At 42.3% G+C, this 24,846-nt stretch overlaps 2 protein-coding genes across 2 annotated transcripts; one reads left to right on the top strand and one right to left on the bottom strand.

Annotated features, from left to right (window-relative positions):
• Nucleotides 1-3,802: 3,802 nt before the first annotated feature.
• On the top strand, nucleotides 3,803-18,249 carry LOC101766969. The gene is made up of 15 exons (XM_004973073.3): nucleotides 3,803-4,309; nucleotides 5,504-5,572; nucleotides 5,669-5,770; nucleotides 7,897-7,962; nucleotides 8,589-8,732; nucleotides 9,291-9,338; nucleotides 9,597-9,703; nucleotides 11,096-11,170; nucleotides 12,232-12,283; nucleotides 12,374-12,945; nucleotides 13,200-13,406; nucleotides 13,486-13,606; nucleotides 15,861-15,974; nucleotides 17,680-17,796; nucleotides 17,884-18,249. The coding sequence occupies exons 1-13, from the start codon at nucleotides 3,881-3,883 to the stop codon at nucleotides 15,927-15,929; spliced, it is 2,061 nt and encodes a 686-aa protein (XP_004973130.2). The 5' UTR covers nucleotides 3,803-3,880; the 3' UTR covers nucleotides 15,930-15,974; nucleotides 17,680-17,796; nucleotides 17,884-18,249.
• Nucleotides 18,250-19,429: 1,180 nt separating this feature from the next.
• On the bottom strand, nucleotides 19,430-21,518 carry LOC101766548. The gene is given in 3 exon segments (XM_022827410.1): nucleotides 19,430-19,634; nucleotides 20,155-20,805; nucleotides 20,807-21,518. Coding segments are annotated over 3 exon segments (1,032 nt in total). The 5' UTR covers nucleotides 21,170-21,518; the 3' UTR covers nucleotides 19,430-19,616.
• Between the last annotated feature and the right edge of the window lie 3,328 nt (nucleotides 21,519-24,846).

Here is a 24,846-nt window from a genome sequence, read left to right as displayed (position 1 = left end):
TTTCCCCCCTCCCCCCACCCCCCCAACACCACCCGGATCTGTCCCGCTGCCACCCCGGGATCCACCATCTCGCCGCCGCAACCCCTCCATTCCTATCGCGCCACCAACAGCCTCTGCTCCATCCCCCTTCCCGTCGGTGCCTCTCCCCATTCCATCTCCATAGCCGGCACCAATATCCTCAGCCCCATCCCCACCGCAGCCACCAACGTCCCCCTGCACCATCCTCATCGCCGCCGCCACCACCCCTTGCCCCATCCCCACCGCAACTGCTCCGAGCAGATGGATGGATATCGTGATTGGTTTTCGCAGGGTGCTTCATCCTCGGCGGCCCCTTCTTTCCCTAATCCTGTTGCCGTACCCGATCCAGACGAGGTGGAGTTCCTGTCCCAAGGCACGTCGCGCGCTCGGGTGGCTCCATCTCTCTCAGTTGGGAGGGTTAACATGCAGGATCTTGACCTCAACTCCCAGGATGAGGCATTCCCCTTCCTCGATGAGTACTCCGATATTTTGGAGCCTGGAAGAGGACGTGGCGATGGTGGTCGTCTCGGCTCGTTTCAACCTCCCCATCAGAGCGATGGTGGTGTTTCCATCGGCTGGGGAAGGAGTGTCACTGCACGTGGTCGTCGCCGTGGCCGTGGAAGGAGTGCTACTACTTCACTTTCGCCGCCTGCAAGTTTACCCCTTCTTTTTGATGAATTGGTTCATCTTGGTGGATGTTCTTGGTGATTTATCGTTGCTGATTGTGATTGTTGCTCGTCTTACATTGCAGATGCTAGTCCTCCTATCCGTCAACCTGTTTGGGGAAGGTTGGGATGAGGCCCAGCCTCTGCCGCCTTTTCATCATCCATGAACACAGAGGATGTTGAAGAATTGGACGACGAAACTGGGGATGAACCTTATGTAAGCGTCCTGTCCTCTTAGAGTAGTGTGCATCTCTTGTTTTGTTAGAGTATTTATGTTTTGCATTTTGTGTTAGAACAAATATTACAAAGTAAATTGGAGCGAAAAAACACAGGAATTTTTTTTGTGAATTATCTGTGGAACAAATCCGGTTAGGCAATGCACCAGGTGGGGTGGTGAATTCTAGAGGTTTCAAGGAAATAGCTGCAAAATTCAGGGAAAGGACTAACCTCAGGCATGAAATCAAGCAATTCAGAAATAGGTGGACACAATGCAGGAAATTATATGAATTTTTTGTAAGGCACATTGAAGACATAAGCAAGGTTGAAATGGTTGAAAACTAAGTGTGGGAAGTACTTTGGCAGGTCATGAAGTGTGGGCAACAACAAGTAGCTGTCATGAAGTGTGGGCTTTGTCATTAGCTTGTTAGAACTATTTAAGAAACTTGTGTGAACTATTTTTCCGTCATGTGTGGACTATTAGTTGTTGTGTGAGAACTGATTTACTATCTTGTGTGGACTATTTGATTGTCATGTGAGATATGATCTCCTGCCTTGTTGAGAACTATTTTATGGTTGATCCATGGTATTTCCATGTTTGTACAGGTTGACTTGTTTGATTATGTTGATGACTGGCTGGTTAAGAGGGAAAGGATAAGAAGAGAACTTGTTGCCGTTGGTGCTTTGCTCAGTATGTACGGTTATGACACATACTTGAACAGATCACAATATAGGGTGGCTACAGAAATTGGATATGAATGGGTTATCAAAACTTTAGGAAATAGAACATCTTGCTACAACATGTTCAGGATGAATAGGGATGTATTTGATAGGCTTCATAATCTCCTTGTCCAATCTTATGGATTAAAGTCTACAAGGAGAATGACATTAGTAGAGTCTTTAGTTTTATTCCTATGGATGTGTGGTACCCCTCAAAGCATGAGGCAAGCCGAAGATCGTTTTGTTAGGTCAACTTGGACATGTAGTAGGAAGTTCGATAAAGTACTGCATAGTATTTCCAAGCTAGCAGGGGATATCGTTAGACCAGTTGACACAACATTTAGTACTGTGCATCAGAAGTTGAAATCTCCACGGTGCTCTCCATATTTTGACAATTGCATTGGAGCTATAGATGGGACACATGTGCCTGTTGTTGTACCAACAAAGAAGGTTGTCCAACATATGGGACGACAAGGGTACACTAGCCAGAATGTGTTAGCCATATGTGACTTCGACATGAGATTTACTTTTGTCATTGCGGGATGGCCTAGATCGGTTCATGACATGAGAGTCTTCAAAGATGCATTGAACAAGTATGGCCACAAATTTCCACGTCCCCCCGAAGGTACTTACATCTTCTATGATACAATTCTTCACGTAGTACGAATGTTCTGCATATATGTAACACGGGTACTATTGATGTGCAGGAAAGTTTTATCTTGTGGACTCTGGATACGCAAACTGACCTGGGTATCTTGCACCATAGAAGGGTACAAAATATCATCTACCAGAGTTTCGAGCCGGACCACTTCCAAGAGGTAAAAAGGAGCAGTTCAATTATGCACATTCATCATTAAGAAATGTCATCAAGAGGTCTTTTGGAGTTTTGAAGAACAAATGACGTATTTTGCGCGATTTACCAGCTTATCCAATGGCAAAGCAAAGTCAAATAATTATTGCTTGCATGGCAATTCATAATTTCATTAGAGATAGTGCTATTGCTGATGTTGATTTTGAGAGTGCGGATCATGAAGAAAACTATGCTACACATTCGGAAGGAGCATCATCTCAAGCAAATGAAGGTACTACCCAACATGGAGATGAAGATCAAAGCATGAACCAGTTTCGGGATTGGATAGCCGATGGATTGTTCAATAGGTCATAGGTACCTTCATTTTTTTTGTAACAATGTAATTTTTGGGCTACACAACAATTTTTGGCTTTAATAAAAAATAAATGGCTGCCAGCACCGTGGCAAGCCATTTTGTTCTTTGGCGCAAGGTAGAAATGGCGCGCGCCAGGAAGAAATGGCGCCAAGGAGCCTCGCTAGCCTGGCAGTTGAACCACGGAGGAGGGAACCAGGGAGGAGGGAGAAAAGATGGGTAGCATTCATTAAGTGCAAACAAGTCTTTATCCTTCTCATTAAATACCTTTTAGCAAAGGGAATCAAACAGCCTTGGCTAAACTTTAGCAACTAAAGTTTAGCAACTTTTAGCAACTAAGGAGGCGTTTGGTTCCCTTTGCTTATTTTTAGCACGTGTCACATCGAATGTTTAGATACTAATTAGGGGTATTAAACGTAGACTATTTACAACCCATTACATAAGTGGAGGCTAAACGGCGAGATGAATCTATTAAAGCCTAATTAATCCATCATTAGCAAATGTTTTACTGTAGCACACATTGTCAAATCATGGACTATTAGGCTTAATAGATTCGTCTCGCCGTTTAGCCTCCACTTATGTAATGGGTTTGGTAAATAGTCTATACTTAATACTCCTGATTAGTATCTAAACATTTAATGTGACGGGTGCTAAAAATAAGTCACATGAACCAAACGGCCCCCTAAAGCAAGAGGAACCAAACAGGACCTGAATCTTTTGTTATTGACATTACATACTGTGAAAAATTAATGGTCAAATTCTTACATTGAGAAACTCAAAAATGTTGAAAAATGTTTTATGTTTAAAGAGTTGTTTCAGTTAAAACATGCCTTACATTTAAATTTATTTTCTTCAATAACTTTTACATTGGGACCGACCGACTTAAAACGAGCCCATGTTGGATCCAACGGTGAGCGACTTCTCGAATCAGACCGCAAGCGCCGGAGTAGCGGTCACGGTACCGCCGCCGTCACGTGGGTGGAACAAAGCGATATCAATTGCCAAAAGCCAAAACTGCTGCGTAAAACCCCAGGCCCTTCAGAATCCAAAACCCCCATTATTCTCACCCACGAAACCCTAGGTGGTCCCGCGGCGGCGATGGCGACCGGCGGCGACAAGCCACCGTCCCTCGACGCCGACGTCGACATGGCCGACCTCGCCTCCCTCGACGCCCCGGCGGCCTCATCCGCCGCTGCGGCCGGCGTCCCCTCCACCCGCTTCCGCCCCAAGGCCAAGGGCAAGCCCAAGCCGAAGCCCGAGGCCCCCAAGCCCGTACCTGTGGCCGTGCCCAAACCGGAGCCGGAGCCGGAGCCGATGCCGGACCCGGCGTCGGCGGCGGAGCCGGAGCCCGAGGCCGCCAACGCCGCGCCGCCGGAGGATGATCGCGTGGACGCTATGGAGGTGGACGGGGCGGGGGACGCTGCTGGTGTTGGGGAGCGGGCTGAGGCGGAGGAGGAGGAGGAAGACTTCGTGGTGCGCGAGATCGATGTGTACTACACCCCCAAGCCCTTCGATGACGACACCAAGGTAATGTCCAGCGGAGCCCCGTCCCTTTTACTTGTTTCATTCATTGGGTTATCGACCGCTTGAGGAATATGATGGCTCCGACTTTGACGGTCTGTGTAATTGCAACATTGGGAGGAGCGTGTATGCTATACTGATACCCCTTGTCTCTTTATCTTTGCTTTGCCTAATCATAGGCTCTGCATGTTCCTGAATTTGGCTAAGCACTGGATTGGTTCGTGAGATTCTACAAAATAAACTGATTCCTGCTCTGCTGGGTTTAGATTGTTTGAAATATACTGTAGTAAACTTTAGATTGGATTGTGTCAAACTGAGTGGCAGGTTGAATTGGATAATTCTGCTGGGTGTTGTGGCAATTTAATTTAGTTTTCCAGTATTGCACTTTAGATTGGAGTGTGCCAAACTAAGTGCCAAATTGAATTGGATCATTCTGTTGGGTTTTGGGCAAGTTCATTTACTCCTCATCTTTGCATGCTTATCTTAGGCCAATCCCAGTGGAAGATTTCATTTTGTTGTTTTCAGGAGTGCCACATCAACAAAATAGAAATGAAATCATGGTGAAGCTCCTTCTACAATGCATTGTTTCATCTTCGCAATTTCATAGGCTCCCATCACATTTGATTCTATGACTCATCAATAGTTGGAAACCTTGTATTGGTGGTTTCATCTAGATGAAACTGGTTTCATTTCTCTCTCCTTACTTCTTTGCCACATCACAAAAAAATCCTAGGTGGCATGCAATTTAATGAGAATGGAACTCCTATTGGGAGTGGCCTTATTAGCTCGATAACCATGTTGGGCCACCTAACCAATCATGCTCTAAGCTACTTGTCTCCACATCTTTGCATGCTCATGCAGTCATTATTCAGAATCAATGGCATCGTATAAACTTGTTCTAATAAGGCTTATAAGTGTTGATTATAAACTCTTCATGCTGTTTATTCTAGATTGTGGTAAAATAAGAATGTATTCGTACTAAACATCTGCATATATCAAATTAGCTGACCAATTAGGCCCTCTTAAAATGTTGATAAACGACTATGGTAGGTTTATTTTTTATATCTTTCCTGAACATCCAGCAGTTGTTTGTTTCTTCTTCATGTTGAATTGAACTATAAATTCATTTCTATTCTGCAAATTGCGTTTCAATTAGTATTTGTATCTAAATAGTTGTTTTATTTATAATCTGTACCACAGCTGTACATTATGCAATATCCCCTGAGGCCATGTTGGCGCCCTTATGAGTTAAATGAGATATGTGAAGAGGTACATCCCCAATTAACTGCATATGTTCTTTTGCTGTTGTGAATATCTATTATCTAAAATATATCTTAGTCAGCAAAAGGATTATGAATATATCAGGTTCGCGTGAAGCCATTGAGTTCAGAAATTGAAGTTGATTTGAGTGTCGATACACAGAGTGAAAATTATGACCAAGAGGCACCTTTGAGACTGACAAAGCAGGTGAGTCTTTTAATCTTGTAAAATCATATGACCCACTATTTAAATGTACTTATTAGCTCTGTGATACCCTTAGGCAGAGTTGAATTTGTGTTCGCTTGTTGGTTTAATCTGATCAGTGTCGATAAAATTATCATATTCTTTATGTTTAATGTTTGGATACTTAGTTGCATAATGGTTGGTTTACTAAATGTGCATGTGCACCCTAGTTTTGTTGTTTTTATGAAGAATATCAGTTCTTCCTTTCGTGACTATGTTTTTACTGGTTCGTGTATCCCCTGCTTTTTGTGGTCATTGTGATTGATTATGAACTTTCTGCTCGTTGTTTATAAAAATAACATCTAACTGCTGGGTGTTTGTTTTTCGATTGCATAATCTCTGGTTGGCATAATGTGAAGTATGACAGGGTTTAGATCTGGCTGTAGCTTAGAGCTAGAGATAAAGATTAGCTGTGTTGTGCAGCATCAAGTAGGATAAGAATCACTGTTGAATTGTGTTTTTTTATGATCCTGTGTTTAATGTCAGTCCATTGAAGATATGGTGCAGCATTATTACCTCTAAGCTAGTAATATTAATCGGTCTTGTCCCTGTGGCGCAGCAGTTGGTTGTCAGTGCTGTCACATCACACAGGTTCAGGGGCATCTATACTTATTACAACCTGCAGTTTGGTCATTGTACTGCAGTGCCTTCATTTTGTGCATTGATGAATTTTACTTGCTTTTAATCATGAATAATCTTTTGCGATACTCTGTGGAAATGTATGACCTGCTTGTTTCACATGGTTTAGTGATAGTATGGTTTTGTTACTTGAGGGCCAGTTTAGCATACTTGTGCGTGCTGCATAATCTAGATACTTTTGTTCTATGATTTTTATACATATCATAAGTCCTGGTGAAGGAGGAGTCAATAAGCTTGGTGAGCCAACATAAAAAACCAACCTCTTGTATGAAGACGAAACAAAAAAAGAACCAACAATGAACTAATGGTTCTTTCAAAAAGCCACTATTGTACTGAACGTGAAAACAAGTTAGATTCAGGGCTCTTCGTAGTCAGATGGCTTTGGAGATATTTGGTAGCATATTTTGAAGTATCTTGTGGCAAAAGAAGACAGCATTCTTATGTCGAATAACTTTGGTTACTAGTGCTAAACTAGAAGGTGGAAGCCCATTTTGGTATGTTCCACTTTTTGTTCTATACATCTCTTGTCACAAATACTTGACGCTTTGTACATGCATGCAGCCGAATTTTGACCGTCTTGATGATGAATATCTTTTAGGATATTTAGGTATGAAAAATGAATATAATATTTTTGCGTTTTATATACGTATCTCCCTCCAGTTAAGAAAACAATAGCAATTTGGACAGTAACACCAAGTGCAACTTTGACTTCTCTTTCCTATTTGAATGTCCCTATGAAATACAACAAAAGTATGATATTATGAAACTACTTTCCAAGACAAGTATATTCATATGGTTCTTTCAATCTATATATTTGAAAGAGAATCATACTTTCAAGAAGTGGCTGGAGCCATGACCAAAATTCCTAGATTTTTTTTGGACAGGAGTACAATATTAATGTTGGTAAAGTCCACCAAGCCGTTTATTCATGGATAAATAATTTGTTGTTTAGCTATCTGGTAGTTCTCCTTGGGGGCTTGGTCCCTCTGTAATTCTTGTTGTTGTTTGGTTAGATACAGGTGTGTTTGTGTGTGTGTGTGTGTTGGTCTTCATTTTTCTTTTCTCTCATGTTTTTCTTTTCTTTAGCTAGTTCCTTTCTAGCAGGTTGTTGGGTGTCTGGCCTTGCTGTACCATGTTTATTTCTTTTTATATATAAGAATAGTGATCTCACTGGGGGGATTTCCCCCACAGTAGAGGTAGAAAAATACCAGTTGGTGAAGTTGTGTTTTCAGGATGTCTGTTTTGAAATTGCCAATTATTTGTGACCAAAGTGTATTGAAACATAATAAACTGTAGTTCTACTAGTTATGCTGATATAAGATTCATCTATGGCACTTGTGATGGTATCTAAATTCGGTACTAGTTCTGCTAACATTCAAATAATTTTCTCACACATTTTGTTCATATCTCATTGATATCATGTTTTTGGCCTTACTTTGTGTTGTTAACAGACACTATCATCATCAAAGGCAGATGATGTTTCTGATTATGCGATTGGAGTACTTAAGGGCAACTTGGTAAGTACTATGACAGCTTCTGTGGTTCTTTAGTTGGTGGACAGATATCTGTAATGAGTAGCTAGATACAGTCTATTGAATTGGTATTTAACACTTAGGTAGGATATATATGGCAACAACAGTGAAGCGAATCATAAATGTCCTAAATGATTTTGGCTGTATTAGTAGGGACAGGTTAGTGTTTTCTTGTGTATTAAGTTGCTCCCTTCCTATCTGAATAAGCCCCTGGGTAACATAACTCCTGGTTGCATCATTAATTTTTTATTCCCATTTCATATTCATATGTTCTGTTGCAGTTGCATCAATCAGAGATAAAGCTAGTGCTTGTTTGTTACAGTCATTTACGTTATTTCTGATTGACTCTGTACCCTTGAACCCTCCTCTTTCCCCAAGGTACCCCCACTGTTCCAGTGGTACTGAGTTTGTGGCCTTCATAGCTTCTTGTCTTTTACACCTAGTAATTATTATTTGTAATTCAGAACTCAAAACACGTTTCCACATATTTTTGGCCTCCAGAGAGAATGTGTTGGCTGGTAGCTTACTAGGCAACATGGGACTAATCATTAGCATTAGATGTTTATTTGGTATGATGTTCTGTCAAGTCAATATCTTCCTTTATTTTGCAGGTTCATTTGAATCATATTGATGCAGTTGTGCAACTGCGACCATCAATGTCACATGTATTTTCTGGTCGAGCATATACTAGGCAGGCTTTACAATCTCGGGAAATGAATGGTGGTGCTAGTGGCTCAAAGGCTTCATCTCGTAAGGTGTTGCACAAGTTCTCAGTCAGATTTAGTACCATTTGTTGCTCTAAAGGTTTACTGCCCTTGAAATTTGGTCTGCTGTTTTCTTCTGCGTTGTAGCCCTTTCAATATGATCATTTGATTGAAGTGTTGCATACATGCAAAATATTCTCTTGTCCAATACTTATGCTGATTATGTATAGAATATCTGAAGGAGTCTAATTGCCTGCAAATATGAGCCAGATGTCCTGTTTGCCTGGGTATAGGAAGTACTCATCATTCGCTTATTTTGATCGAAAATGCCAAGGAGGATGGATTATTATGGCGTTGGAATATGGTCCACATATTTCGTCCTTGGTGTCTGTGATAAACTGTTTAATGCTGCTTTCCCTTACACTTATCGGCATTATTTTTCATTTCCCTATTGAGCTGTCCATTTTTTTTGGTTGATAAGCTTCCTACTTTCTGTTGTGGTTATTTTCATCAGTTACATATAAAAGGAGTGCCACTATTAATAAGGGTAGATTGAACACAGCTTCTGGTGCTATGATCTATTCATAATCATATTTCATGTGCTTACAGGGAGACGAGCACCCAGAAGATTCTAAGGACCATGCAGAAGATTCTGAGGTTAGAGATGATGGTACCATTTTTTATTTTTACTTTCTTAGAAAATTCGTTTGCATTAGCTAGTCTTCAGGATCACCTTTGGTACTGTTATGTTGTATTTTACCATTTCTGCTAAACAATGGGTCTTGTAATTATGTGATGTTACATGTGTCAGTCAAGTTTGCTTTTGGTATTTATTACATTATAACTTGTCAAAAGTTCAGTCTTTTTGCGTGCTTGATGTTGCTCTGTTCTTTGCATACTCTTTTGTTGTTACAGCCATGGATTTCTCTCACGTACCAACCAACAGGGAGTAATATTTCAACCAAGTACCATGATAAGATGATATCAAATGAGGGTGGACCTATTGATTTCACAATGAGGAAGTGAGTGCCTTCATGGGTTTTCATCATTGTCTTCTAAAAAGTAGTTCAGTTATACTGCAGCTTTCTTTGTTGACATTTCCTTTTATTAAATGGATATATGTGCACACTAGAACACATAGTATTCCAGTCCCAAGAGATTTTTTGGATGATGTGTCTTCACCACTATTTTCTAATATAATATAGATTGGAAGTTTCTCTAAAATTATAGTAATATGAAAGTACCTTTTGAATTTTCGCATATACAGCTTAAATATTCATAAATTTGGTAACGAAATTATTAAGTGCATGACATGACTTTGTTTTGGGAGGGTTAAGGATAACTTTAAAAATAGCAGATTTGTCAATATTGAACTTACCCAGATTAGATCAAAATTGGCATAAACTGGAAACTGATGTGGCCTTGACATGTAGCCAGGGAGTGCTGGATTATTTTATTGTTTGCAACAATTTTTCTAAATGGATCCAAGAAGATTAGACTACTACATTGCAAAAATAACATGCTACTTGTTTGCAGTTTTTGTTGTCTCCTGTTTGCTTGCCAGTTTATTTTAGCAAGATATGTTGCTGTTGCTGTGTCATTTTCTGCTGTAAAAGGCAGTCTGCACGATGGCATGACACCTAATGCTTAATTACCATTTAGCGGGCACCGAGATGGGTTAGTTGGGTGAGGCAGCAACCCAGCACTAGGCAGCCTAGTGCTAACGTTGGTAGGCGACTGCCTTTTAGAACAGGATTAACACATGAATAGGAAACACATATGATTGTGCTTTCGAATCCTATGGAGTTAACACTTAACACAGGAATTGGTCGTGTTTGATTTGGCACATGATGGCAAAAAATGAATGTACATTGTTGCTGTGTACTTTTTAGTTATGGATCAAGACTTCAAGAGTATTTTTTCCGAATCTGTTGATGTTCATAATATTGAGATAGTGAGGCTGCAAATTGTGCCTATGCATGCATGGGTAACTATCTTTTTGTCCAAAACAGGTTGGGGATAGACTAGATATCAACCTCAATGAAAGTTGAAAGCAGAGAATATCTGAGTAAAAAATAGCACTATCATGAATAGTTGGCCACTATCGTAGCTCATGGTTTGAGCATGTGGATTGCTAAGTTTCATGCGCTCTAGATAATTAAACATTACAATCCTTCAAGTCTCTCTTTGCTGCATCCTCCCACTTCATATTGGTTGTAAAGAAAAGAAATATCTTGCAACAACTTACTAGAACTGCAACATCTGCATTGAGTATTTAACTTTATTTTTGTTGGCTTCTTTTTTTCCCTGTATTTGCTTGTTATTACCGTTGTCAGGGGCAATGTAAAATTTTATCAAACAATCACCCTTTTTACCTACTTTGCCAACACAACTGATCCTGTGTTATTGTCCAGCTCTGATTATGTAATGTCCTTGTGTCCTGGAGCCTCAACTAGCAGCAGGCATATTAACAAATGCCAAGCAATAAGGTGCAGTGCACATAATTTCTCTATTCTCCTTTTGCTTTCATTATGAGAAATTGTGGGTGTTTGGTGAACCAGCTCATTTTGTGATTATACTACGATAATGGTAGTATTTAACTTCTTGAGTGTGCATTTTCTTTGATTTTATGAAAGGGTTATCTCTGTAATTTTTTTATCAGTTGATCTTAAGTCTGAAGTCTCAACTAACTGATTCGTCAGGTATACTAGTAAAATTTTATAATTTGAGAAAACTAGAATTTTGCAGATTGTTATTTGGAAAAACAAGTAGGAGAAAAGCAGATATATTAAGGGCCAGCTCCAGCTCGAAGAAATTTTGGAGACGGTTATCCCTAGCACCAGCCTTCTATAATGACAGGAAGCTCTCCTGCCAGTTCGAAAAAAAAATCCTAGCTCCAGAAACTTTTGGAACTTGAGCGAACGAACATTAAAGGTGTCTATTAGTTAAGCAAGTTACTATTATTTTGGATCAAATACGTGTCTAAATCATTTCTATAGTTTATCCTACAATCTCTAAATCCAGCATGGATCTCAGAGCTGAAGGGGTGCCAAAGGATCTTTGCATGTATGTATGTTGTTGTCAAAGGAAACTAGAATTCTACGAACTGTCATGACACCCCATCATAGTATGATGTATTCACATCTTCTATCTGATACCAGAAATTTTAGGTTTACTGTTACTTGAATTTTGACATCAGACATATTAGTTGAAGAATATTTTTGTTTCTCAGTTAGCTTGTCGATATTTATGAAGATGTTTCATGCACTCTGAATTTTGTGTTGCTATAACTCCACTATGGTAGGAAATTCCTGTTACTGATGTCACATGCATGCTAAGAAAGTGCAACTTAATTTGCTACATCCAATATTTTGCAACAAAAATGTCTTGCTTCAAATGTGTATATTTTGCATTTTCTTGAATTCCCTTTTCTGTAAGTGACTGTCTGACTGCCTTTTCTTCAACTTCTTCGGATTGTTGTCGCTATATCTGAACTGTATAATGCATTTTGAAATACAAGTTACATATGTTTATCTGCATTTCATAACAGGGAGATGCTTTTGCTACCACTGGAAGAACGCCTGAAAAAATGGTTTACAGAGGTTAGATTGAGATGCTTCTGTTTAATGAATGCTTGGAACTCTAATGAAGTTGACTTCTACTTTTTTTTAACATTTACCTATTTAAAATAGGTTTCAGAAGTAAATCAGTTTGATGCTCTGAAGCACCTTGCTCCAACCTATTCAGAGGAAGAAATCTTGAAAGTGCTTCCAGAGTATGCATATTTGGTGCGTGGTTTATGGGTCTGCAAAAGTTCTTTGTTGTTTGATGATGGATATGCTTCCAAAAGAGATAGAGTTCTTCTTGAATTTACAAAAATGGAGTCCATCCCTTCAGATACTCTAGATGCATGGATCAGACTGGATGACCCTAAGAGGAAGAGGATACTGTTTCCATTGTGTAAAAGGCGTGGAATTCTGAAGGACTATAAATTTATATCGGCAGATTTGTCCTTTTTAAAACGCTACCCTCATATAGTCAATGAACAAGAGTGTGCTTGGTCTGCTCGTGAGATGATTCTCCATGAGTCTCCAAAGATGTGCAGTACAGTGCCTCGGAAGGGCAAGAATTCAACCAGACCTAATGTTGCTTCTAAAGGGCCTCATCCAAATACGAGCAAGGGCAGGGATGGCCCTGCTCAAGGAAGTGATGACCTTGTGCAGTCTGTTTTGGGTACTGTTTTTACTGCCAATAAAGTTCGCAGGTTAGTTCATATAAATTCACAGGTCACCCTGGCTTTTCATGGTCTTTTATTCACCATAAAAATTTGTCGATTCAGTATCTTGTGTAAATTCATTCATATTCAGTTCTAATTGCTTCCTGAACATTTTTTACTTAATACTTGCTTTTATTTAATTTTATATCTTATTAACAACTATTTATGTGGCATTACATCTTGTATAGGTGCCAATTCACTGTTAAGTGGAATATAAAATGATTTATACATGTTTATGGCAGCATGCAGGCAGTTGTTAGAGACTTGCGCCAGTTGGCTGCAAAATATGCTTCCAATAGAAAGGATGTATCAAAATTCCAAGCTCTGTCTGATGCTGCAAAATATTGTGCATCACTCCCTCATGATAAGCTGAAAAGTTCGATACTTTTAGTTGCTGTTGATGTTCATGATGTATTTGTTGCAAAGCATGAGAATAAGCTTGCTCTACGGTAATGCACTATTGCGAATTTGAAAAATGCACCATTTTGATATGACAGCTCTACATTTATTAATTTTTTTTGGCCGCAGAAACGTACTCATTTTGCTCTTCCGTAAAAAAGAACCCAATGCAACATTGACCAAGCAGGAAATTCTTGCTGCTGCTGCAAAGATTATAAAAAGAGAGGTTACTGATAGGGAGTACCATCAGGTGTGGACTGAAATCACTTATTATTTTTTATGCGGCAAAATAGGCAGTTTGGTCCCTGAACTTTACACCAAGGGTCAAGTTCATCCCTCAACTTTCAAATTGGTCAATTTAGTCCCTCAACTTCCATTTTCAAGTCGAACTCTTCCTTGTGCTAATGTGGTGCTATATCTCAGTATGAGACTAATATGAAAAGTCCATTTTACCCTTAGCTCATGTAGGTCAAATATGTATACGCTCATACTCCCTTGATACATACATACATCAATATTTTTTTTAACTAACATAAAATATAGTTTCTAAAAAATCTATGTACTCGTACTTTTTAAAATCGTGCATGTGCTCATATGAATTAAATTTTGATATGCAAAATATATGTACTAATATTCTTTCATGATATACATAATTAAATTTAATGTATGTACATATACTCTAAAGTTGACATGTACTTATATACTCGTGGTACGGTATACATGCTCCATGTACGTATTCATACTCTCTCGGTAAATATATATGTTCATACTTTATATATTTTGGATAATACTGTGTTAATTTCGGTGGAAAATTGTGGAGGGGGAGAAGGAGCCAATGGCAAAAATGACTTCACATTAGTTTCATACTAATATGGAGCCTCATATCAGCACAAGGACATGCTTGATCCAAAAATAAAAGTTGAGGGACTAGATTGGCTATTTTGGAAGTTGAGGGACGAACTTGACCCTTGGTGCAAAGTTCAGGGACAGAAATGGCTATTTTGCCTTTTTATGCTGTTCCATTATGTTACTCTACTAGTTTGGTGCATTAATAAAAGCTGTAGGAATTTCTGGCGATGTCGTTATATTACCGTGATACCGTGATAGGCATCCCATCTATTCACTGATCAAAATGCTGTAGACAATAATTTGAAACATAACAACCAAACTCCAAGAAGTTCAAATTTCAATGTTTTGTTTGTGTGTTGGGGGTGGGGGGCCTTATGCAATTCAGAATTATGTCTGGTGAAGCAACAAACATGATATTATAATGTATGTGAGCACCAGCCACATAGATCCTATGAATGCCATATATAAAGGAACTATATATAACTGAAACTTATGTGGCTAGTGAACCTTGATCAGCCCAGCCCACCTGGGCCCATCATGCCTTCTGCTCTATTTCACTGCCTGTTCCTCTCCCCCGCTGCCACTTGTCGGCTGTTGCTATCTAGGCCACAGCGAAAACCACGTCCATCAGCCCATCACAATGTGGACAGAATGGTCACAAATACTGCAATGGGATGCCTCGTACATGATTGCGTTGTGTTGTCATGGCAGCCTCGATCTGCTGCAGATGTGGCGGATGTCCCTGCATAACTGCCTCTTTCAGTTATCCGTACTTTATGTTTCCTTTTCATTTGACTTGTTTGCTACTCTGGTGCTAATCAGTTACCTGAAGTACCGCCTTGAATCGCAGTACGCAGCTTCTTGGTGTGATTCTGGTAACTATGCCTCGAAGCTCACCCCACTCAGCTACTCCATCCTAAAGCCTTCATACACTATCACCAACTAAAAAGTTCAGCCTATACAGTAGTGCAGTGCACTTGAGTGGGGATATGATACATTCTTGGTGCTTGGTCTTTATTCTCTGATCATCCCTGTCACTTGGGAAATGTGGAAGCATCGGAATGCTTTTGTGTATGAAGGTGCTAGGCCTAATATCCAGGTTCTGCTGCAATCTGTGGCTAAGGAGAGCAACCTGTGGTGTATGGCGGGGGGCCTCTGCATTGCCGTTGCATGAGCTCCTTGCTGGTGGCAGAGTGGTGAGAATGTAAACCTAAACACCTCGGTGGGAGAGGGGTTGTTTTAGCCTCACCCTCTGTACTTCTCTCTTAATGAAATAATATGCAGCTCTCCTGCGTTGTTCAAGGAAAAAAGGTATCCCTAGGTTTTAGTTTGCAACAAGAGAACGAATCTGAGTGTTAAATGCAATTTTGCCTTTGTACCACTAGGGTAGACGCCAGAAAGCCAGTGGTATAATTTAGAAGGCTAACTGGCCTTTAGACTTATGATGTGAGTTTCACTAATGATGTTTTGTTTCGATAATAGACTACATGGCCAGGTCAGTGTCACAGTATACGAGGATTCTTGCTATATATCCTTTCTTTGCCAAAGGATTGTGCTCTAAACTCCTGATAGTAGTGTTTCTTAAAAAATGCTTGTTTCATGGTATGTCAGTTTGTTCTAATGTTTAAAGTTATGGCATGTTTGGTTACTTTTAGGTTGTGACTGAGATCTGCATTTCTACTGAAGATGGACACTTGGTATTGAAAAATGGCGACGAGCCCTGAATTCACTGTGATATGCCTTGTAAAGGTCCATTGGACTTCTGACAAGTATGTTTACTTTTCCTGTAATTCTAGTTCTTAACCAATTGAATCAGGCAAATGGTAATGAATGATACCATAAAAATATGTTACCTGAATCTGTCAAGCTGAGGACCATTTTGTTAATCTTGTTACTAGTGAGTTGTGTCCAGGTTCAGCTAATGTCTAGATTCATTCCTCTTATTGCTAGCTAGATTTCAGCTTGTAGTTGAGAATAATGGGCAGATCATAGGAGGCATATAATGCATTTATGGGGAGGCTATCATGAGCACACCCTTTATTAGCTATATATAAATGAGAACAATGAAGGCTAGAGTGGCTGAATCGACCCAAAACTACTACTCCCTCCGTTCCAAATTATAGGTCGTTTTGGCTTCTCTATACATCTAGGTGCATAGCAAAGATCATGTATCCAGAAAAGTCAAAGCGACCTACAATTTGAAAAGGAGGGAGTAGTATTGTTTTATGCTTGTGAGAAGGTAGTGAGTGTGTTTGTGATAGACACTCAAGAGAGATGGAGTGGTTTCTAACACATTTGGCCTATTTTTCCTTGCCATAAAATGGAAGTGAGACCTTACCTGAAAAAGGTCTGTCAATACTTATGGTGTTCTATTGTGAAATGGAAGTGAGATGTCACTTGATAAGCTCTGGCAAAATAGAGAACGTTTGAACATTATGTCATCATGACAAGGTGACTAGCAAGCTGTGGCTACAATTGAAGTGGAGACATGTTTTTCATTGATCTGTCTAGTATGTATATTCTCGTAGGTGTGGTGTTAAAAAGTTTTAGAAACAAAATCATAGCAACTTGTGGGGCAATTAAGATATGGCTGTGGTTAGGTGAACCTATTGAAATCTAATATCTCCAACCCTTGTTACCTGGACCACTAGGCCATCACTTAGGTGCTAAGTGATGCGTTGGCTTCTAATGGTAACTGCAATGGCATGAGTGGCTGCATATAAAACCTGCAGCAGCAGAGATCTCTTAATTTTGTAGAGCGTGCTGCCAAAGAATAAGTGAGAAATTAAATAAGTAATAATAGTGCTAGCAGAGTAGAGAGCATTGTATTTCTATCACTAGCATGGCAGAGAGCAGCAACATAAGGTGACAGATCATAATGATGCTGAGGAGGGGCCAAAGCAGGGTGAAGTTCGTTTGCATCTGCTTTCTCATTCTTGTGTTGTTAGGTATCCTAACTATACTTTTCGCTATGCACAAAACCTCCAAAAGTGCCAACTTGCTAGGGAAAAACAATGTTTTGTTTGTGACCAAACGATATCAAAGTTTGTGTGACAGTTTTTCTGGGCTTGGCTCATTAGGCTCTAAATCAAACACATTCTTCATGGCTTGACCACCTTAACATCCAGTGAGTCTGTGGCCTAGTAGCTTAGTGAGTAACCTTCTGTTTGGATCTGGTGTAGGCTATTTTTTTTTTATCTTTTTGCCAGACCCCATCAGCAAGGCCCACACTAGTGGTTGGTCTGTGAGTTTAATTAGTATATTACTGTTAAGCTAAAAGAATCCAAGTAAACTTTATTATTTTTGGCTGATTATTGCTGCTACTGACTAGTAGTCACTGATGGAAATTGATAAACTTGGCCACCTTACCACCTAGAATTTCGCTAACAATAGGACTGCAGCCAAAATTTCCTTTTGTCAGCTGCAAATTTGTCAGGAAATGTTAACCCAAGCTTCAATGATTATTTTTACCAGGATTCTTATCAACTGACAGAAGATTTTAAAGCTGGCATCAAGTCAGCGCTCATCATACTAAATATCCTAATTTCTGGGTGTTATATAATATAATATTGGTCCACTCAAGCTTTATGGGTATGTTGTTTCTAGTTCATTTCTATCTGGAATTTATTTCTCTTATATGAATCTGTTAACGGATTCTTAATTTGTTTGTTTGAACAGAGTATTGCAAGTTTTGCAGGGTTAGCAAAATTGCAGAGTAGTTTGTGAGCCACTTCTAGTCCTCATCGTATCATGGTTACTAGATTCTTTCCGTCGACTGAGAGCTCGGTGGGACTGCCGAATTTGGAAATGGCTGTCGCCATGGCTGGAATGATATCTCAGCTGGTTAATATTGTATATATTTTTTGCTCTTAATCCTCTGTTTCGAACGTACAACTTTGGCTTTTGGATGAACTGCATTCTAGTTTAAACTTCAGTTTTTGAAATCTGGTTATTTTAAACGTTTCGCTGCTGCTGGTAATCGTCTGTCCAAGAAAATAATGAATTTAGTTATAGATTCCATGGACCGAGGTTGTGTTTGGTTAAGCTGTGGCTTTTGAAAAAGTACTTGTGAGCTGTATAAAAGCTGTTGTAGGTTGTGGACTGTGAGAGAGCTGAAAGCCGTTTGGTGAAATAGTGTTAGCTTTTTAGAAACACTTACAAGCGGACCTCACATGTCATTTACAATTTACAGTTCATCCTGCTCAACTCTCCCTCTCATTGACAAGCGGACTCCACTTGTCAGCCTCTTCCTCTCTTCCCTCTCGCGTCTTGCCTGCACAACGGAGATGTAGTTTCGGGACCTGGCCACGAGTAGGAGCTGGCCATCAACAAATGGCACATCATATAGATAAGAATCAAGCTGCTGCTTTGCTCCTCACTCATCTTTTTCCTCTCGAACAGCAGGAGTTGGGTGAGGAAGCGACGGGAAGGGAGCTAGGGAGGTCATGTCGGTTGATTTGGGAATGGCGGAGGCACAACGGATTTGGTCGGTGAATAGGCGCTAGCAGCTACAGACGCACCCTGGGCTCGGCGGCTGGCCGTTCCACCCCCACAAGTCGTGCCTCACCCTGCCTGACCCCTTCACCCTGCCTAACCCCTTCACGGTCCTGCACCTGGTGCTGCTACCCTCGGCCTCATGCCCTGCGCCGCCAGCAACCGGTCGCACCCCTACCTCTTACCCAGCCCCGCGTCGAGGAGTCGCAACACCTCGTGACCCGCGGTGAGGGCCTGAGGGGTGGCCCCAGGGCAGCGGGGCAAGACGTGGGGGAGGTTGGAGAGGAGGCGGCCGGCGTGGGGAGGTTAGTGGAGAGAGGCGTGTGAGTGGTCGCAAGAGGAGGGGTGTGCGGACGGGAGAAAGAAGAGAGGACAAACGAATCGTTATCTTCGTAAACAGTAGCAGGTGGGTAATTTTTTCAAAGACACCATTTCCATAGCTGAAGAAAACAGGGGGAGAGCTGGTGCGAGTTTTGCAGTGAGCAGGAAGCTGCTTTTGCCCAAAGCACCTTATGGGTTGGTAGCCATTTGGTTGGCTTTCAGCTTTTTTGAGAAGCCAAAGGACCTCCATAGCTGAACCAAAGGACCCTGAGTGCTAGTGACAGCAATATTTCCAGCTTCTAATGATGTTAAGGAAAAAAAACACTTATTTGACATTTACAATTATCAATTATAACTTTACATGAACTTCCTTTTTTTGTCACAATATTAACATTTGCGCACGCGACAATGGCAGAAACAACAGGAAGGTAAAGAAATGCACATAATATGTTTACATGCGATCTCATCCTCACGGCTATGGTTACTATATACACATAATATGTACCAGCAATGGCTGAAACAAAAAAGGAAGGAAATAATTTAGCAATCAACAATCTTTTACTCACACCAATGAGTCTGTCGACATCTTCAGTGTCTCATGCTATGTACATCGCCTGTCGAGATAGATAATTCAGAAGACGCTCTTATCCAAGCAGCTCAAAAGCTAGTTATCTCATATCATGATGCTAACAACAACAAAAATCCATCTGAAAAAAAAAACAGTAAAAATCATTCGTTGACTCGCTTCATTTGCTTTGGAGCGGTAAACAAGCACACATCGCATCAGTGAGAATACAGTATCAGTTCTACAGCGACACATTTTCAGTGCCACCCGCGCAGTGACTTCATTTTGCTGTTGAATGTTTCTAAAAGTGAAAAAGATTGGGAATTATTGTTTCAGCATCAACCATCTTGATGAAATATGACGTTATTACAATGTCTGATGATTAAAAGGGGAACTAATAAAAAAATTAGCAAAAAGATTGTGGTATCGCTTACACATCAAGAGCTCATCAAAACTTTTCTAATTGCCACAGCTAAGATCAAAATTAGGAGGCACCTAAGCAGTGACATGGATGCAGCAACCTTGATCAGGGGCTTAACAATTGTAGCAGCGAAAGTGAGCCCACATACCTCAATGAAATGGTTCATTAGCAGCTCGCTCTGTGGCTCATAGCTTTGCTCCTTGGAAGAACTGCTAGCTTCCCTGATGGCCGGCGTCAGCAGCACAGGGCTTGATCCATGGCTTCCCTGAAGGCTCTCCTGCCGCGGCATGGCACCATCGAGCTTTGAGCAGATCTCGGTTAGTAACCGGGATTGTGCATCGCCGACGGACAAGGTGGATTCCCTCAGTTTCGTCAGCTCGGTCTGGAGAGACTGCACGGTGGTTTTGATCTGCTCGATGTCGGCTTCCACTGCGGCGTTGCTCTTGCACGATTTCTCGTCTTCTTCGGCGATGATCTCCGGCGAGGTCCTGCCCGCTGAGCGCACGCCGCTTTGCGCGGGATAGCTCGGCGCACGAAGGAGACGGTGGGAGGCGGACCGGTACAGCCTTGGCGGCGCCGATTGGTTGTGCCTCGCCCTGTCCTCCCTGCCGATCACCTCGCCGATGTCCGACACCGTCCTCGCCGGCCTTCTGTCGCCGGCACTCTTCTTGTCAGCGGCAGCGTCGTCGGTGCCCACGGCGACGTCGAGCTCCGAGCAGAGCTCCTCCAGGTGCGCCGCCGGGAGGGACGCGTTCCTCCGCGACGCGACGCCGTTCTTGGCCAGCTTCCTGAGCCAGGGGGAGGTCGAGGGCGGAGGCCGGCGAGAACGGGTCGTCGCCGGTGGCGTGGACGGCGAGCAGCCGGCGGTTGAGGGAGCTGATCTCCATCTCTTGCTGGAAGACGACGGCCTTGAGGAAGGCGAGCGTGTCCTCGTCGTGCTGGATCCGCTCCTCCGCCACGCGGCGGAACTGCTCCGCCTCCATCCGCTCCGCCGCCTTCTCCGCCTGCAGGCGCAGGATCATGGCCAGCGCCTCGTCGGCGCCCGATGCCGCAGCCTGCCGCTCCTCCTCCAGCTCCGCCCGCAGCTCCTCCACGGCCCGCGCCTGCTGCCGCAGAGCCTCCCGCAGCGCCGCCATCTCGCCTTCTTCCTCGACTCCGGCCATCAATCCCGCGGCGTATGAATGTGTAGCAACTAATTTCAAGAAGATTTACGCTTCAACGAGGGGATTCCAAACTAATTTCAAGGAAAGCAAAAGATTTGTGCTATCACAGCAATGTCAAATCAGTAGAACAGTGCTGCACACGTCTGGAAACAGCGGAATCTTGAAAGAAACCAGAAATGAAAACTGATTTGGGGATTACTATGACAAATCTGCTTTTTAGCTGGTTTGTGGAACGGATCATCACTGTAGAATCCAAAGTGGAAGACGACAAGTCGTGACGTACGGATTACCGCGTGTTTATCTAATGCAAATCCGGAAGAAAAGAAACGGGGAAGCAGATAATGCGAAGCACCAACCTTTTGAGAGAGATCGTGTTGCCGAATGCCAGAAGCACCGATTTTCCAACGAGGATGGGTGATCCACAAGTGTCAATAATCGGGGACTTTAGGAGAAAGGAAAGCTACATTTGTGCATAAACTAATCTTTTTGTTTTTGTTAACTACCATCATTGTGAAAGGGGCATGAAGAAGGCTGTAGTGCCAAAGAGTGGCTTCCATCCATTGGCTTGATAAATAAGGCACCCATTCAACTTTGTTTAAATATTTCCTTCCTTTGTTAAACTTTTAACGTGCACAATCATTTCCCAATATCAAAGAATCTGTCAGCTTGACCCCAGATTAAATAGAAGAAATTTAAAAGGAAGCGAAAAGCCGTATCCAGTCAACTTGCAGGATGGGGACTGTGGGCCCCCACATATCCGGTGATGGGCTTTGTCTGTTTCGATGGATTTGGACAGGGGCCAGTTTTTTAAGCGACCGTCACGAGGAAGCCAGGCTGAAGAGGGGTGGGATGGCGCGAAGGACCCGAAGGTGGAGGCGCCGACAGGCCAGTCGACAACTGCTACGTGGTCGTACAACATTTTCAATGGGTTGAAATTGCTGTTTCAAAAGAAACTTGGTAAAGTGACGGGGTCTCTCTTTTGTCAAAAGGTTCAGATTAGGCGAGTTTGTTTGTCTTTCGCTCTTTTGAAAGAATTTGTTAGTTTTTTCCCCCCTTTCAGTGACAAGGCACACGTACCACTAAGGCACTGAGCACATCCTCCGTACTCGTATATGGTGTGCTACTTCCCTCGTTCCAAATTGTAGGTTATTTAAACTTTTCGAGATTTATAGATATTATACATATAAATATGCACTATATCTAGATACATAATAATATGTACATAATAATATTTATGAATCTAAAAAATTAAAATGATCTACAATTTGGAACGGAGAGCAATACAATCTTTTACCAAAGTAACCAGAAATCTAGGTGCCTGCATGTAAAAGACATGCATTAGGATTTGACGATGGGTGGTGGATAGGGAGGGGTTTACGATCGTTGTATACTATTGTACTCTTAGGAGTCAGGACTCCATCACGCCAAAAAAAGATGCCTTTAATCTCTTCATGGGCCATATTGCAACTGTCAGTGGGCCATAACAAAATCTAGACTAGCCCAGCCCAAATTGGCTTAGCCCAACTAGTTAGTTCCTTAACTTTGTTAAGATAAACATACTCTAGCCTAGTCGGATTCCGCCAGTTCGGGTCTTGCTGGGCCATGTGGTTGAAACTTTTTGTTGACGTCTAAAAATGGCAGCACCGCCAATCGGGCTTGAAAGCCCATTTGGCAGGCGAGACCAGTCTGACTGGTTTGCTTGACCGATCAGACCGGTCTGTTCACTGTCCGAAATAAAATCAAGAGTCCCGGTTGAATTGAGATAGGAACAGGATTTTTTGCGGGAAAAGACCTCCCACCCTATAAATATAGAGGGCCTTGGCCGATTGAGGGCTAACACCCAATCGACAAACAAACTTTTACCTTTTTATCTCCAAACCCTAGCTTTTCCAACCCCTTGCTTTCCACCTTCGTCTCGACGGCGGTTGAGGAGGCTCTAAGTGGCCTGACCGATCTCAGAGCAACCCTAAGTGCGCCACCTTCGACGGGATCCCTCACGAGGCGGTGATCTTAGGTTTTCACCGACGCTCAGTAGCAGACCGGTCTGACCGGCCTGCTAGACCGGTCTAACCGGTTTGGTTCAGTGAAGCGCCGGTGAGGTGATTGTTCCACACGCGCAACCTAGCGCACTCGTGTGTTGGTCAGAAAAAGCACCAACACATTTTGACGACTCCGCTGGGGACTAAACGATCTGGTTTGCACGACCGTTCGCAAAGCCCTAGCAAAATGGGATCTACTACGGATATCGACAAGGACAACATCATCATTGCCTCCGTTGAAGATCTCAGCGAAGAGGAGAAGCAGAACCTCGCGACACTCCAGGAGTACATCAAGGAGCAATATCTCATGGGTGTTTTTGGCGCTAGAAATCAGCTGATCGAATTCCCAGCGTCGGACACACGACCCGGGAGAATCTTCTTAACTCCTGTTTGGGTGATCGCCCTGGTGCGGTTCGCGCGGCGTGCCAGCCAATCTGACCTGTTGATTGGCAAGGAAATAAACGTGTCAGTTCCCAGAGGTTGCGATCGGCTAAAGTTCTGATCTCGAGAAAGCTTATCAGCGAATCGGCCGATTTGCAGTAATAAAGAAATCAGCTATGAGGCAACCGATTACCAGGCAACGTTTATAAACAAAACTACTAGAGTAATCTAAACAACGCTACAGTAGCAATACTAGGAACATATCTGATCGGCTATGCATGAAATAGGTAGATTAAACAGTGAAGTACAAGAAAAGCTGAGATTACTGATTCCTAGCTGGATAACTGGTGATAAAACTAAAACAACAGGTAAAACCTAGAATTCTAGTAAATATCGATAACTGATGAATAAATCTAAACGAAACGACAGTGATGCGCCCAAAGTTAAAGCTTAGAATTTACTCGATAAACGGAACTTACAAGATCAGCCGGAGGTCAAGTTGATGCAGCCCCACCAACCCGTACGAACTCGTGGAAAAGGAGAAAAAGTATTGGTGAAGTCGCCTGCTTGAAAGTAAGTACGAGGAAATAGTAGTTTGTTGTATTGAGTTGATGATGATTTCAGATCTACAAGGGTGGCTATTTATAGCCCCGTACAAACGACTTCTTATCCGACTAGAACTCTATCCCTAAATTTAAACAGAAAACGAATATTTACAAGTACGATTCGTACTATTTTCACGCGCTTCATGGGCTGACCCCCTCTTCATCTTCATAATCCTTCTTAAGCCCACATCGGCCCAACTACTCCAACCTCCTAAACGACCGATCACCTCTTTGGCAAGAGGGTAACCGATCAGGACCCACATGTCGAGTGCTCAGACTCATTTCGACCCTGGGAACTAAAGTCGGACGAGGCGAAGATCCTCCCTTGGAGGGTCGGGCGCGTCCGATCCCAAACCTCAGGGGTCGGGCGAGGCGGAGATCCTCCCTTGGAGGGTCGGACGCGGAGGGTCGGGCGCGTCCGATCCCAAACCTCAGGGGTCGGGCGAGGCGAAGATTCTCCCTTGGAGGGTCGGGCGCGTCCGATCCCAAGCCTCAGGGGTTGGGCGAGGCGGAACTCCAAGGATCAATCGGCCAATCCCCGACTGTAGCATTAATTGGCCGATCCTTGACTGCAACACCAATCGGCCGATTTCCAATCGTCACCCTTGTATCTCGCCGTATCTCCTAATTTCTTCCACTTCCAACGTCGATT

This window comes from Setaria italica, chromosome VI (genome assembly GCF_000263155.2).
Source record: "Setaria italica strain Yugu1 chromosome VI, Setaria_italica_v2.0, whole genome shotgun sequence".
Classification (NCBI taxonomy): Eukaryota; Viridiplantae; Streptophyta; class Magnoliopsida; order Poales; family Poaceae; genus Setaria; species Setaria italica.
The sequence above is the reverse complement of the archived record's forward strand: the minus strand, read 5'-3'. Positions and strand labels throughout refer to the sequence as shown.

Coding starts and splice junctions, on each gene's coding strand:
- LOC101766969 (XM_004973073.3), top strand. CDS start 3,881: ATGGCGACCGGCGGCGACAAGCCACCGTCCCTCGACGCCGACGTCGAC. Junction 5,573..5,668: donor TAAATGAGATATGTGAAGAG/GTACATCCCCAA, acceptor TGAATATATCAG/GTTCGCGTGAAGCCATTGAG. Junction 11,171..12,231: donor AACAAATGCCAAGCAATAAG/GTGCAGTGCACA, acceptor ATTTCATAACAG/GGAGATGCTTTTGCTACCAC.